This window comes from Seriola aureovittata, chromosome 13 (assembly GCF_021018895.1).
Source record: "Seriola aureovittata isolate HTS-2021-v1 ecotype China chromosome 13, ASM2101889v1, whole genome shotgun sequence".
Classification (NCBI taxonomy): Eukaryota; Metazoa; Chordata; class Actinopteri; order Carangiformes; family Carangidae; genus Seriola; species Seriola aureovittata.
This window is the reverse complement of record NC_079376.1, coordinates 10,874,863-10,891,456: the sequence shown is the minus strand read 5'-3', so window position 1 is coordinate 10,891,456 and position 16,594 is coordinate 10,874,863. Positions and strand designations below refer to the sequence as shown.

General features: G+C 40.1%; 1 protein-coding gene across 2 annotated transcripts; it reads left to right on the top strand.

Annotated features, from left to right (window-relative positions):
- Window positions 1–3,516: 3,516 nt before the first annotated feature.
- On the top strand, window positions 3,517–13,190 carry LOC130179697 (protein TUNAR-like). Of its 2 annotated transcripts, XM_056392670.1 has the most exons (3): window positions 3,517–3,559; window positions 3,896–4,318; window positions 9,729–13,190. In XM_056392670.1, the coding sequence occupies exons 2-3, from the start codon at window positions 4,247–4,249 to the stop codon at window positions 9,912–9,914; spliced, it is 258 nt and encodes an 85-aa protein (XP_056248645.1). In that variant the 5' UTR covers window positions 3,517–3,559; window positions 3,896–4,246; the 3' UTR covers window positions 9,915–13,190. The 2 variants fall into 2 exon arrangements, with proteins under 2 accessions (XP_056248645.1, XP_056248644.1); XM_056392669.1 differs by having other exon boundaries at window positions 3,522–4,318.
- The last annotated feature ends 3,404 nt before the right edge of the window (window positions 13,191–16,594 follow it).

The window sequence follows — 16,594 nt, the reverse complement described above, 5'->3', positions numbered from 1 at the left end:
TTTCAACCATGTCTCTCTGCCCTGCACAAAAGAAAGAAGCTTGTGTTGAGACTGAAGTGTTGTGGAGATTTCTAGACAGCTTTCTTTCAACACTGGCCAATACTTTTGTGGTTTCTCAAACCTGCCAGTGTTTGATGTTTCTTCAAGGTTTCCTGACATCAACACAAAAGGTTGACTGGATTAAACTTTCTCATACATTTCTTCTGAGGTTCATGGGCCTTGATGCCAGCTGACATCCGGTGTGTGGAGCGTGGTGATTGTGGTAAACTTTGTTCGTTCAGGGGTACAACTTTCTGGCCTCTCAATAATTAATGAGGTGGCAGTACTGAGCTCCGTTCTCTGAAGGACAAATTAGAAAGCACAGGTTGAACGAGCAAATATAAGCTCACTAAAAAGAGCAGATGTAAAGAAGAAAACCAGAGGCATTAATTGCTGATTAGGTTTCCACTAATATGGCTTGTTAAGATCCTCAGATTCCATTAGCTTTACCCTTGAATCTAAAACACCAATACCCAGAGTTTGTGCGGGTGAGATATTCTCTCACACCAATTTGCAACAAGGCCTTTGTGTCCTTAGATCTACTTCATGAAATATAAGCTAGAGTAGCTTACCCTGTGAAATTAATTAAAGTAAACTCAAGGCTTTCAGAGTTTGAAATCTGACACCCTCTCAGCACTCTTTTCAGCTTACTTTACATAAAACACATTTCTGTAATACCCTCTGCCAATTTCACTTCGAGGTGTGTTTTGTTTGCTAGAACACAGTAACCAATTCTTGTTTATAAGGTTCAACCTGAATTAATAGATTTTTTGGCCACTTGGGGCAGCAAAACAAGCCTTAAATAAAACTGTGACTTTTCCGTATACAGTTGGTTTCGCCTGCCTTTGCCTTTTTACACATCCAGCAGACATGGAGCAGCATTAACTTTCATTTGGAGTTTTTTTTTGTGTCCTCCAAAGCGAAAGTGCAATATTCAGTCCTCTTTTTAGCTCCGTCTTGGTCCCCACCAACTCCTGAGCAAAAGGCTAAATGCTCCATCAGCTACTGTAGTTGCTGCCTTTGACTGTTTGCTGTCTGGGTTGGACAGTTGGAGTATAATCAGTTTTATCAGAGCTTTTTTGTCTAAAACAAACCAGTAAAGCTGTAGAACCAAAAGAGTGGGCTAAAAGATGTTAAAATGCACCATAAAAGTATGGGTAACAGCTCCACAATGATAATTCTGTGTGCCTTGACCACTGCAAGTGAACCTTTTTCACATTACACAATCATTTGATCCATAGTTAATACAAAAATATTGATTAGTGAAGCTCTAACAGTGGGACATTCAGCTGAGTATAGGGCAAAACCCTGTCGGCTCACTCTTTCATCAGTATAAAGACACATATTGCCTGAAAACAATTCAGATGAGTATACAAGTGCCTAAAGTCATGCTGAGACTGATGATGGCTTGTTTGAATGGAAATTGATGTAAGGCAAAGGATGATCACCGCGCAATCGGAGAAACACTCTGTGTGATTTGGTTATCACATGACAGGAACAAATTCGACTGACACCTTGATTAATTGTTATAAATACCCATGCAGGCAGCGACAGTCTAAGTTAGTTAATCTTGAAGCAGAGAGAGGGATGGGAAGTCGGCAATAAAATTATGCACACCAGTGGTTTCAGTTCGGAGGGGAATGTTTCCTTTACATTTCCATTTTTATTGCTGTCCATTCCAGGTCATTTCATGCGCAAAGCAACATCAAGCCCAAACTAATTTGTTGGCAGCTGTTTCACATTCTAAACATTCCCATTAGCTGCCAAACCCATCCACATAATGAAATATTGTTTAAAGGAAAATCTGTTTCTAAACTCATATTTGATTTAACAATATAAACCCCATCAGTCTGTATGTAAGCATCTTAAATTAAGGCATAAAAAGTATTTCACTTTTTAGTTTTCTTTCCTCAAAAATCAATAAAAGAAATATGGCAGAGGACAACTGGAAAAATGTTGAAAAAGTGGTGATGAAAACACAAATAAGATGGGACCCCAAAGGTCATAACGAAAAATATTAAGATGCAACATTTATTCTGTCCTCTTTACTGGAGAGCTATATCCCACGCAGAACGCCAATGGCCCGAATGTGAATTGATGAATAACTATAAATATTCAAGTAGTGAAACTGCCTATTTCTTTAAATGAGAAATGTGTGGCATGGCCCGGGTGAGTCACTTCTTTTCAAAGACAGAGAGATAAGTCTCTCAGCTCGCAGTTAAAAACACTGAGAGCTCGTGTCCTTCCCTCTGGCTGACGTGAAGTGAGAAAATGGGATCAGAGGGAGGGGACTGGATGGGACGGTTCACTCTTTGAGGGTTCGTCGTCCTGGTGTCGGATTGCACAGTAAATGTCCCGGAGGTTATTCATGTTTGATCAGTGTATCCATTACGTGTGCCGGCTGCTGACACTGATGTGTCGCCTGTCCGAGTGCGAGATGAAGAAGTCCTGTACTGTGAATGAACATAATGAGGAAATGCAGTGTGTGTTTGTGGAAGGAATGTTTAAGGTGACACATGTACACATGCACACAAACATACCGTTTCACCTCAGGCATGGAAACACATGACTCGTGAATACAACCAAGTACCCCTTTTTTTTCACACACCAGACAGTGGAACAGCGAAATTAAACTGCCTGTCTTTGTGAAATATTTGGCTCTAGCTCAGTGACGTACTGACCACTTGCAGGGCTAGTCAGGTAAACTACTGTAGCTGGCGAGCTAAAAACTAGCGCTAGTCAGTTGCAATAGTGTTCTATGTTTCTCCGTGTTTACTTCTACCACTATTTACTATTAACTTCCCTCTGACATTTTCTTCACTATTCTAAACCATTTCATTCAAGAAAAAGTTATTGAAGATGAGCTCATGAATTACTAACAGACAATATGCAAACTCACTAGCTCACTAAGCTAAGCTCATACAGTTAAGATGTATTTGTGCCATTAACTGTCTACAAACCATTGCTAAGAAGCTACAATTACTTTCTCCATTTTGGACTCTCTGGCACTCTCTACCCTCAAAGGTCAAAGTTCAAAAAAGTTTTCTTATTTCCTCAAATTTCTGCATTTTAAATGCTGGGGTGACTGGACTGTTAATGCACAGATCGCACATCAACTGATGGTTGTGCAACTTGTACAAGAAGAGCGTGCATATTTTGCATTAACACAAAATTCGAAACACACACACAAAAATATACTGGAGGAGACCCTCGCCCCTCATCCCGTCCTCTGTCACAAATGCTTCTTGTCGTCAGGCTCGGTGTGACTCCCCTGAGTCGGTTGCCAGGCAACCGTGGCTGCATTAATATGCGCGGGAGAAAGGGAGCAGGGGATACCTCTTGCCTGTGGAGCGAAAGCAACCACAACAGCGTCAGTGTGAGGAGACGGGTTTCTTCACAGCCCCCCCTCCCCTCTCTCTCTCTCTCTCTCTCTCCCTGCCTCTCTCTTATAGCCATCCAGCATTCACGCTCTGCTCAGTTAGTTAGGGACACACGCTCAGCCACTGGAGCGTAAGAAAAGGTATGTTGGGTTACACATTGTGTAGAGCAAGCAGGGGCTTCCACCACGTCAGCAGGGGTGCCTTTTTTATTTCATTATAAAACATTTAAAAACCAAGACATCAGCTAAACATGTTTTACATTGCCGAGCAGTATAAAAGTTTGATAGAGGAGGTGAGCCTTTAATAAGGGTTGATAGATTGTCTTGGCAGGAGAGACAAGGCTGAAAATCTTTTTTTGTAAGCTTTGCGGAATAAAGACAAAGGAGGATGCAAATACTCACATGAAACAGCTTTGTTACCCTCCCACCCCCATCTGCCCATCAACTGACTCCATTCTTCAACTTGACATCACACAGACAAGAAGAAGAAGAAGAAGAAAAAGAAGAGGAGGAGGAGGAGGAGAAGAGAGAAGCAGAAAAGGTGGGGAGGCAAACAAAACAAGCAGAGAAAGAGGAGGAAGAGCCGAGAGGAGGTGGGCAGCACAGTTTCAGCTCTCACAAGGCTGAGGAGGAGAAAGTGATGGCAGCTAGAACTTGGCCACTAGTGAGATGAAATTCGGGGAGGAGACGCTGGAGCTCTGCAGGGTACGACATCCAACGAGAGCCCTGAAATTGGACCGCTTGGAAGACGAGCCAGCCCTCTCTGGATCCTGTGCCCCTCTACAGCCGAAGGATGAGAGGGGTCGACTTTCACCTTAGTTGCCAGGGATGTCTGTGCACTACAGAAAGACGTCCCCCTACAGCATGTCCAATGCTATGTTATTCCTGATGCTTTGCAAGGTAGGTCCCACAGCCATGCCACATCCAGAGCTTTTTCACTAAACTCATCATCATGTGCAGAGCATCTGTAAACTGTCAACAATTACTTCATGAATCTTTCACCATTTTTAAATGTCATGACAAGGTGTAGCTATGAATTTATCATGTGTGGTGATATATTCTTTATAAATGTGGGATATTTTCAGGCTCAGTTGTCTTTGTATGAATCATTAATGGAGGTAGGAAGGACACCTTTTCTGCTTTACTCTGAGGGATAATATCAGCTGTGGTGGTTATTTATCCATACGTCCACATGCTCCTCTGCCAGTGGCTCCTCGTGCATGTTGTTCACAAGTTTAAATGCTTCTTATGTCATAGCATCTCTTTAGCTTTTTGCACAAGGAAGAATTAATTTGATACCCGACAAGGTTCTGTACTTCATCAGTGTTTTACTCAAGAGTGATGACGTTTAAATGAATATAAAATGAAGCTTTTGTGGACATGCTTTGGGTAGATCTATAGAGTCCTTCTATTGAAATGACATGCTGGAGTGCCTCTGTGTGAAAAACAAAACAAAAAACACTAAACCATGTTTTCTGGTAAATTTAAATTCCACGTCTGTCAATTTCAGTTGCACCTTCCTGCGTGTCTGAACTTTTTTTCTGACGTCTTTAGCAGGTTTCTTTTTTTTTTTTTTGATCAATAAAAAATGTCCTCTGCATATTGAATTCTTGTTCAATCCAAAATAGATCTGTCACTTTCCTCTCACTCACAGAACAATGAGTACAGGTTATGGAAAATGGGTCACGCTCAGTATTGGTAGCATTTCATCTGATTTCACCAAAATCTGTTAAATCTCGTCATTTCAAAAAGGTTTTCTTCCTCTTCTTCTTCTATTCCTGTTCTTCTTGCTTTTTAGTTTTCGCCACATACACTTGTCTGCGTTGTCAGACAGTATGACTCTGTACGTGATGCTCTGAATGTCTGTGTGTTTGTGTCAGTGTGTGTTATGGGCGTCAACCTGTATACGTGTGTGCGTGTGTGTGTGTGTGCGTGTGTGTGCGTGTGTGTGCGTGTGTGTGTTTGTACATACACGCTTGGGAGGGTTTGGGAGCTGTTTGCTTTAATTCCATTTTAAAACGATGCCAAAAGCAACTCTGCCTGTCAGACTCTGTTAGCATCTGGAGTTGTTTGACATGCTCGGGATCATTCAAGTGGCAAAAGGTTTCACTCTCCACTGGTCTGATCTGAGGATGTTAGCTTCTGTTAGGTGTAGCTGAAGTGTCCGGATTTGTTGTCCCAGGTATGGCATTGCCCTTTTCCTCTCTCCTCCTCCTCCTCTCTCTCTCTCTTTCTCTGTCTGTGTTCTTTTTACACAAATTCGCCCCCGGATGTTTGCTGTTCAAGTGAAGAGCCAGGTGTGAGCTCATCCTGTGAGAGAAAAACTCTTGCAGAGATGCTGTTCATTTTGAGGCGATGCGATGTGTATCATATTTGAATCCTGAGTTCTTTCCTCAGATTAACCACTGAGGGAAAAGTTAACACATTGGACTGTTGCAATTGTTGGAAATGGGCTCCTGAGTGACAACAGGAATCAATGCTGAGATAACTAAATCCTCTTTACCTTGGAATAAGTCAAATGACTAAATCAATAGGAGGAGGTGAAGAGGAAACTGTGTACTGTATCTTGGCTGGATTAATAATCTCTTCATTCGACTTGTTTAAGCCACAGTAGTGATTTTCCTTTCTGGCTTGTCCTGGGTTATGACAGCTCTGATCCTGTCCTATCACAAGCAGTCCAGCCTGAGTGTTTAACAGACAGAGGAAGTCATTATGGGTGGTTAATGATTATGGAACATCGCAGGATGCCAGGACTGGCTGCCGCTCGAGACAGAACACTCTCTGTTAAACACTGTTCAGACCGGAGATGTTGGATGTGGAAGCACTGGAAGGTGTCCAGAAGGTTTTTCTGTGTGACATACAGCTGTACTCAGTGGTAAAGCTGTTTCCTCAGCACTCAGGTTTTGGCAGAGCCTCGACCCCCCCCCCCCCCCCCCCCCCACCCGCCCCTACTCACCACCACCTCCACCACCACCACCATCATTCCTCCTCCTCCTCTCCATCTCCATCTCCCCCAGGCACAATTTTTTCCCTTGTTTTTTTTTTTTTTTCTTTTTCTTTTTTTGCTGAGCGCTTGTTTATATCAGCAGCAAGCAGGCGTCTTCATGCATGAGGGCGCATCCAGCCATCCAGCGTGCCACACAAACATCGCCATTCAGGTTGAGGGAAGCCCTGTTTATAGTGAACCCCAGGAGAGGCAATCAAAGCCCATTGTTACAGATCAGAGGAGGAGGATGCACTTTAACACAGAAACAGAGCCTGACGGGGTTTTTATGTACGTCAAGAGCACAATGCATGTTGATGATTGGACATCGCTATCATTCAGTCGGTGTGTGGGATGTTAGCCTTTTAAAAAGGACAGTCAGTTTGATGCTCTTACCCTTATAAAACAGGCCTGAACAAAAGGCCTTTGACTTTTACAGAATGAAAGGCCTTTTGTATAAACTTATTGGTGATCTATGAACACAAAACACATGCTTGACGGTGGTCCTTACATAACTGACTTAAATTTTGACTCATTAAATCTAACATTTCTACAGCAGCATTGGCCTCACATTGAATTCCTTAAAATGACTGACTTTATGTTGTTTTGATCGCCTCAGTCAGTTTCATCTGTTTCTTTTTTTGTGTAATCCATATCCAAAGACGACACCTAGACTTTGATGTACTGTAGCCAATTCCTGGCATGTGATGATTTCTGCCAAGACCTTTTTCTTTTGCCAATCTGTCTGAGAACGCAATCAGTGAGTCAAAGAAATGAGGGGAAAGTGCTGCACTGGTGACATAAAAATCTTTGCTTTGGCAGAGGCATTCAAAAAAGGTTACATAAATTTCAATTAAAGCAAAGGAAGCCTGCAAATGAGCCTTGATAATGTGGGCTTTGCAAAGGTTAATTCCAGTACACAACTCTGTGAAGTTAGATTCATCATCAGGAAAAAGAAATGTTAAGTAAAGGCATTTTCTATACTTTGAATTTTTGATCATATGTATGGACAATATCACATTTTTCTAAAGGGATGATTTTCCTCTTTGGGTGATTTTCAGCACAGAGAGCGCAGTGTAGACAGAACGCAATCCAGATATCATGGGAAATGAGTGGTAAACATCGTATCACTTGTCATAGCAGGATGATCTCGATCCATCCGATATCCCATAAAGTGGGACAAAAGTTCTGGATTTTTATTCTTGCAAGTCCCATTAAGTGCATCAGCCAAAAAGCACCTTGTGTACCCAGGTAGTACTTCAGGTAACTTCTCTAAACTCTTAAGGTAAAAAAAAAAGAAAAAAGGAAAAAAGTGTAGTTTATTGTGCATCTACGCTTTTACTAAGATAAAACAGTTCCCTGTTAGAAGGTTTATTTTTAGTCTGCATTAGCTTACATGGTTTACTGTTGCTAGTCGGCGTATAAAACCCATTGACCCGCAAAAGGAGCGCTTTTCTCTTGAGAGGTGTTTGGATGACAACTTGCGCAAGCTGCTAAAAACATACAGCTATTTTCTAATACCCCGCCCTAGGATACACAAATCAATACACACACACGCACACGCACGCACGCACACACACACACACACACACACACACACACACACACACACACTCCTGAAAACGTTCATGTGTGCAGGCGCACTCAGAACTTTTATCAGATCACTGCAGTCCCACAGCTGAAGAAATAAAACAGATGAACAAAATCTAGTGCAGGAATTTTTGCTCTTTTTTCTCTCCACTCTCACCGTGCCTCAAAGAGCTGCCAAGGCCGTTCCTCTGATGTCCAGCACGTCGTTCAGGAGGAGAGCTGGAGTCTGTTTTCAGAAGAGCACTGTTATCATGGTTACAAGACGTTTCAGTAGTTTATGTAAAGTGAAAATCCAGTGTACTGGGGCAACACTACTTACATCACACTTTATAACATATTCATAATACCTGAAAAATAAATGAAGCATGGTATGGTAGTGTTAAACCTGTGTGTCACAGGACATGAACATCTCAGTATTTCAAAATTAATGTCCACAATGCAAGAACCATATCCAAGAGAACAATGTATCCCTGATATAATAAAAAATAATTTGGGGTATTATAATATCTGTCTGACTTATTCACCTGCCCAAGAGCTTTTCATAGTTTGACAAAAAAAAAAAAAAAAAACTTTTTTGGAATTTACAGTTAGTTGAAAGCCTTTAAAATCTAAACATACAATAACAAAAAACTGTAGAAACAATAGATCAAACCAACTGTGGTTTATATTGTGAAACTGCCAAAGTGTCTGCCTTGTCTTCTTATGAAGGAATAGTGTTCGTACACTGTATGGAAACTGACAAAAGGCATGAATGTACACTGCTGTATATGCATTGAGGCATGTACTCAGGAACTTTGAATGAATCTTAAACTGATTATATATATATATATATATACACATCTGTATAACTCTGTTAATGCAAAATGGCTGAAACCGCCCAGTAGTTTGGTTCTGCATTTTGCATTAATGAAACCGTTTAATCTGTCGAACACCAGATTCTAAATCTCGTGTGCTCACTGACTTCCTTCCTTTTTTCGGCATTTAAACTCAGGAGACGACTATATTTTATTGAAGGAATGGAGCAAAGTAATTTATTTTTGATGGAAAATCTTTCCCATAGCGCTGAATAAAACATAGCTTTACAGAGGCTTATAGGCAACAGTGCAACATGCAGAAAGCAGCAGTACAGTAGGCCCTGCACATTTACAGTTGTGTTTGTGTTGGGGTGACTCTCGTCAGTCCTCTGTCCGTGGGTCAAACAGTTTACAGTTTAGTGTTAGATTTTTCTTTCACACACAAACCCACAGTAAAAGCTTTCTCTGAGCGAAAGAGCAACAAGCCTCCCACATCCCCATCTTTTCATCCCAGACGCAGACTCTTAAATCTGCTCATTTGTTCCTTGGACCAGAACAGTTTTCCACATATTTTCTTTTATTTAAATTCCCTAAAACAGATTTGGCACCAGTCCTGATAATAATGCATTTGTGTCACTGAAACTGGCATTGCTGGGCAGCTTTCCATCGGCTCAATGTAATCCATTTAACTTTCACAGTATTTTACCATGGTGACCAAAGAGGAAAAAATATTACTTTCCTAATTACTTTTTAATTCTTTCTTTGCCTCACCAACCATCTCACCAAACACTTGTTATTTTGCTGCCATTATCACTGGCCACCATACACTGTGCAAAGACCATCCTCAAAGACAACAAAAAAAAAACAAACAAAAAAAAAAAATTAACCAGTTACATTAACTAACACATGGATTTTTCTTTTCTCTCTTATCTGCTCACTCCAGATTGGTCTGAGACGAAAACTGCAGACTTTTCCAGGGAAAATGGTAAACACTGTCTACAGTGATGAGGAAAAGGGAATCCAAGACAAGGAAAGTAAGGAGGAGACCATCTTGGCCATGTTGGGCATCATTGGGACCATCCTCAACTTGGTAGTCATCATCTTTGTCTACATCTATACCACCTTGTAGATCTCAAACTCGTATTGTACCACACCAGCAGGCAGATCAGAGCTCGTCCGTGCTGTTACGGCGACAGTATGTTGACAGATATGCGGAAGAGGATGGGAGGAGGAAGAATGAGGCCCTCCATCTCAAGTGGTGAACTGGATCTAAGACTGTGTGATCGCCATATGGCGTCCATCCTGCATCACTTCAAACAACTGAGACTATGGGAAGCTGGCTTGTTCCTCTCCCTTGCACAGGTAGAATTATCCAGAATATCTGGACACTTTTAACTTGTACATAAATGCATGAAGCTAAAGAGAGACGCTCAAAAGATGCAGCTTTTACCTTCATGGGGAAATGAAAGACTGCAGAGAGACACTTTTGGGAAATATTTTTCAAATGTTCTTTAACTGAGTTATGGAAGTGATTGCGATGAAAGATGAAGATGTACAGAGGAAGAAAACACAGGTATCTTAATTGCTGTATATTATTTGTCAAAGATCCTCCCACGTAAAACACAACATACATCCGGTGAGATTTAAATACACATATGATAGAGAATTGTTATTCAGCTTAATTTATTGTTTGTTTTTTTATAATGTATTTCTCATAGTTTCTGGAAAAATCGACTAGAGATGGTGTTTCAACTGGCAACAATTCTACGTTGTTTAATGTAAATTTACTGAAACAAGCAGGGGCATTATGTCAGTTTACAAGGCTCAAATGCTTCCATAAATGGTTGCACTTGACTTTGTGCTTGACATAAAATGGTGGAGGATCAGACAGATTAGTGCAAAATGGCTTGATTATCATTTATTATTCATTTTTCAATGCATCACATCAGCTTTTAAGTGTTATCAACACTGAAATAAGATGCATTCATGTGTGAGAAAATGGTTTTAACATTTTTGTCAAAGTCTCGGCCTCAGGAGGCTTCAGCCAGCTGCAGCTATTTAACAGTGAGTTCCACCATATATTTCCGGCTGCATGAGTATATAAACACTCACATTTACAAACATTTACATATGGGGCATCATTTGAGCATACTGAAGTCTCCACCCATAAATGTACATAGTTTATTGAGCTTGAGAACTTGAGATAGTTTGCATTTTTCAGCCACCGATCTCAGCTTGTACATCATTGATTCTAAGACTTGTGCATAATGACTGTTTGCCTTAAAACATGAGGAAATGGCAATTTCCATGATGTATAAAATTATCAGGTTAACACTACTTTGTGAAAGGTTTCACTTATTGTATATACATATAATTCAATACCAATGTCATATTGTTTTTATTGATGAAAGGTCATTTATTGGGTAATTTTATAACCGTACTCTGCTCTTGTCTTAAACAACATGCAAAACTGTTGAGTTTTTAAATTGAGGAAATTAAATGAGTCATTTCTAGACCTGGGCCAACTTTTCATTCTTATTCATGGTTGTTCTTTTCTGTGGTGGAAGACGAGTGTGGGGTTTTCCACTACTGTTTTGACAATACTGTGAATATTGTGAAATTTACATAGTCACAGAGTAACTTTTGGTATTTTTCTCTCTGATTGACTGGACAGACGCTGCATCATTTCTCCTCCCTGTCTTACAATCCCATCCATCTGGGAGCTGAAGCTGGTTGGAACAAAGGCTAAATTTATTTGACCCAGGGCTGGAAATGAGGCAGATTTTTTTGTATTTGAGGATAACTCAAGAAAACATAGGGAAAAAAAATGTGTCAAAAATGATTTCCGCATTCATGAGTACTTCAGCCTGTACGAATTAAATCAGGTCGTGTGACAGTTTGAACAGAGCTGAACTATCCGTATTTAATAACGTCATGTGTAGGAGATTTGCAAGATGATTTACCTGTAACCATACTCTGTTAGGTATCAGTCAGTACTTTTACATGCACAAGAATTTTCCATTATAATTACAAATATGACTATATTTTGAAATTAATACAGGTCATGTGGACAGCATGTTCCATTTGGACATTCCCAATTTCTGAATTTAGCACTTTCCAGACATGTGGGACATGCCGACTTCGTTTGGGTTTTATGAGCATTCTTCAGACATGTATACAACACTTTGGGAATCAGCATCTCAATTTGGGCTTTTACGGCAGTTTCGTTAGGGTTAGCATTGACCCGCTAGCGCATGTGTGACGCAGATCAGGCACCAACACTAATCAAATCCGGTAATGACAAAACCAACTAGACAACAGTGCAAAGAAAGGCTGGGGAAGGGGTGCGTGCCCAAAAGAAAAGCCCACATCTCTGGACGGAACGAGAAACGCACCCATTTTTATACATTTTGAAAGACTTGGATATCAACAGGTTTTTGGAAATGCGCAAATTACGCAACGCTGACCTTTTAATCTGAGTTAATTGGAGTATTCACAACTGCATGGACACCGATTATTAGTGGAATACTCATTTTCATCACCCATGTAAACAGCTTAGTAGGAATATTGTCTTTTTTTGCAATAAGGGCAAAAGCCGGAATATTTTGTGCATGTAAACGTAGTGAGCGATAGTTTTGCATTCAAGTTCAACATTTTGAAAGAATACTGAGTAAGTGTTAGAGAGAAAGCTAATAAGCGTATTTCCCAAAATGTCGAACTAATCCTTTAAAGAAAGAAGCTACTCAGTAAGAGATGAGCAGAACCTATAAATAAGGATGTACGGTATGCAGAGAATGTAAAGGTCTATACAACAAGCTACATTATGTTTGTAAAATATTACATTTGTGTTCGTCAGTCAACAACCTCATGATTTCAGAAAGTGCCTGAGATCAAAGTGTCTCAACCTCACCAGTGGAGAAGTGAAAGGAAAGGAAAACTCCAACCATTGGAACCAGTGAGAGTGTCTCTGTAAGGCCACCTGTCACATGACCAGGAGAGTGGAAGAGGTTTGCAGGAAATCATGTATCCTGATCCACTCCACTGCTTTCATAATGGGACTGGATTTTTACATGGCTTAGACAATATAAAGTCAGCCTTTTGTTTTTGAGTGAGGTGCTCCTACTTGTTTTACAGGATAAGGGAAATGAAAGCTTAGTAAGCACATGGACAAGTCTTACGAATGTATTCATACCTGATGTAAAAGTTGATTATTCCTGTTATTCTTATTGTTTACTTATCTTTCCTGAAGCTACGTAATCTGAACTCTTCTTATGTTTTATTTATGTGTATGCTAAATCTATTTAAACTCATTGAATAGTCTCTCGGTGACAAATGGAAGGGTGAAAAGTTTTTCAGCTTGCAGTTTTGTTACGAAAAACATTAAATAAATACATCTTAAAACTGATTTGATCGGGAGATGTTGTCTTGGTTGCAGAGGGATGGGGATCCATGGTAAAATATTCAGTTTTATGTAACACAACTCGAGCATCGGCGCACATCAACTACATTCATTAAATACAATATACATCAATTTTGAGAGACTCTTTCACCATCATGAATTCTGAGATAGAAAAGCGTTTAGTGCAAATGGAAACTGTTCACTCAATAGCAGTGAGAGAAAAAAAAAAAATCTTTGAAAATCTATATTCTCCTGCATCTGACAGCTGTGTGAGATTATTAAAGAGCCTTGAAGAAGAAGAAGAAGATGGAGGAAGAAACCAAGGCCTTAAAGAGTCTACAGTGTTACATCCCATGAGACCTATTCTGCTGTCTCGCTGCAAATCAATCTGAAAGATGTAGAGAAAAGGACGGAGCACTAAGCTTGCAGGACAAAGACACGGAAACCAAATTGCTCTGTACAAATTTATTTTTAATTCCATCTCCTTTTGGTTTGTATCTTTTAGGTCATATACTGTATGTGTCAGAATAATTTCCCACTCCATTAAGAGTGCTCTGTGACTGGAAACATACTGGAATAATCCTTTTGGAGGAGAAAAAAAAAGGGGACAGCTTGACTCCACTTTTTCTTTAAATATAATGGATTAGGCAATGAACCAAGAAAAAGCAGTGTTGTTTGAGGAACCCCAGCTGCTTAAATTCATGCCCAGCAGCCTTCTTTAAGCTATTGTTTCACCTGGATCCAGGAACCAGCCTCCGTAAATCCCTCCCTCTTTTGAAGCTGAGAGATGCTTGGTGAACAATGTGCAGGAGATTGTGGTGCATCGCAGATGGATGATTCAACCGAGCAGATTGTCCGTGCAGACGTTCCATCTCTATCTAGCTGAGCTGACATCGTTTTGATGGTTTCACAGAAAAGCTGTGCAGGCGATTAATCCATCCACCACACAAGCCACACCAAATCAACAAGACATACTCATGGCTGGCAACGTCAGGCTGCTTCTGTTGTTATTCAAAGGCAATTCAACCTGTGGCAGCTGCACACACACACACACACACACACACACGCACACACACACCACAATTTAATGCCACATTGCAAAGCATAGTTTTCACAAGGACACAAACTCACTGGCTTTTTTTTTTGTCAAAGTGATATCAACAGAATACAGATTATTTAATCACAAAATAGAACCCTTCAAGCGTGGACACACAATATGAAAATAATTCAACTGGACTGGGATGAGGGGTCAAATGTGTAATCTGTTTTTGGAAACAGTGTGTTGAGAATAAGAGTCTAAACTAGAATTTGATACCATTTGTTGTTTTTCAGAACACTACCTACAAAAAATGTATCAACCCCCCCCCAAAAGAAAAAAAACTAAAACAAATAAACAAACATTAACATGGATCCAGTGACAGATGAAAAAATATAATGTGCCTTCATGGATGCAGCTTGACACTATTTAAAATGAATAGCAGAGAGAAAAGAGCTGATCCAGGATCAGTTTACCTGACATTCACATATCTAGGCTTTTTCAGCTTCAGGCTTTATCAGTCTCCCCAAATAAAAATATACAAAGAATTAAACATTACAGTATATGTGACATAATCAGTGTGTTTTAGGCAACATGGAACTAAATGTGATTTATGCCGACACAAAGCAAATACATTCTCTATCTACTCTCTGTTTACGTTCTGCATCCTGTTTATATTACTGAAAAAATGTGTTCATCGTGTGAAATGATGAGCAGATGAGGTTAGATGAGATGAGTTTGCTAAAGTTGAAGCTACCGCCAGCAGTCAGTTAGCTTAGCTTAGCATAAAAACTGAAAACGGGGAAACAGCTAGTCCGGTGCAGTCCAAAGATAAAACCTACTAGCACCTCTAAAGCTCAGTAATAAGTAAGCTCAGTACAGGGTGTAATTAGCAGGGCTATTTATTGTCTAGGTGCAATCAATTACAATTATGAGCATAGTTTTAATTTTCTCATCTGTCTCTAGGCAAATGAACAATTAATTCCACCCTAACTAGTTAGTGTATCACAAGTGAATTCAGGTTGTCGGTAAACGTAAAAACTACAGGCAAAATGCAAAGTGTTAAATTATTCCCACTTAAACACAGAAATAAGGACTTTTTAAAATATGAAATATATATTCTCCATCAAAATACACATTATGTGAATCTTCAAAATACAAGTCAGTAAAGGAAGTTAATCTACAAAATAAACCTCATCTAACTATACTTAAAAAATGGTGTAAGTTCTGGGCCAGTGTTTATGGTCAGTTGCTCCCAGTCTTTTTCCACGACAGACCAGGACATCGCTGTCGTTATTTCCTAGACACATAAATGGGCAGTGGCTGGATGCTCTTTCTCTAGAGGTTAAAAAGCATTCTGGGAAATGTAGGTAATCATTACCTGATGCTGAAGCAGGACTCATCAAATACCTCCTGGAATAAACTGAGCACAGCACAGCAGGAACAAAAAAAGTGTTTGCAAGTAGGGCATCTGGAGTTGACATCTCAGGTGGGGGTGAAATATCTTGACAGAACACACCATGTTTTACCCTGACAGTTCCTCTATGACACAAACTGAGAAAAGTGTCAAGTAGATTAGACCGAGGTCACACTGACTTCATATAACCCTCTGTGGTTGAAGAAAAGCAGACAAAAAAGCAACTCTTTTTCTACCTAACCAGGTCAGAGTTCACTCTGGAGCTTCGGCGTCGTGACTTCCCTGAATCCAGAAATCCTCCCTCAATTAGAGATCTGAGAGGATTTCCCCAACAGATGTGTCCTATATAGATTTCCTGTCGCAAAGGGTGCACATATCCAGCTGCCTTTCTCCACATTTATTCATGCAGAAAAATAAATCCTGTGATCAAAATCGGGGAAAAGTCTTGAAAGCCGTGACAAATCCTGATATAAATGTAAAACTTGAGAGAAGAAAGTGTCAAAGTGTCACGTTCAGCTTGACTGTTAGAGATTACAAATCTTTTTTCTTTTCTTTTTTTTTTTTGTTTTGCATGGGAAATATTTTCAGTCGTGTTATGCTGGAGAAGATCAACCTGTCAGCCAAGACGGGTGCTTAAGATCACAAATGTTTGGGATCCTCGGTGGAGATCTCATTGTACCGACGAGGTGGAGAGGATTAGCAAGGTACAGGAGGTGCAGTGAAGATACTTTGCAATGGATCCGAGCTGGGTGGTAGTGGATTTTCTCCCCTTTATTTAAGTCAAAGTGAAATAAAATTCATTCAAGATGAAATTTAAGTCTAATTTATTTTGCGTATGTAGTGCTTTGTCATGATCAAATCACACAGTAAGGTATTTAGTGCTGAGGTTAGAGGATTACCCAGAGAAAGAGAAACAGCAACCCCCTCCTATGCGAAGTGTAATGTGCGCCAAACACA

Coding starts and splice junctions, on each gene's coding strand:
- LOC130179697 (XM_056392670.1), top strand. CDS start 4,247: ATGTCTGTGCACTACAGAAAGACGTCCCCCTACAGCATGTCCAATGCT. Junction 4,319..9,728: donor TATTCCTGATGCTTTGCAAG/GTAGGTCCCACA, acceptor TGCTCACTCCAG/ATTGGTCTGAGACGAAAACT.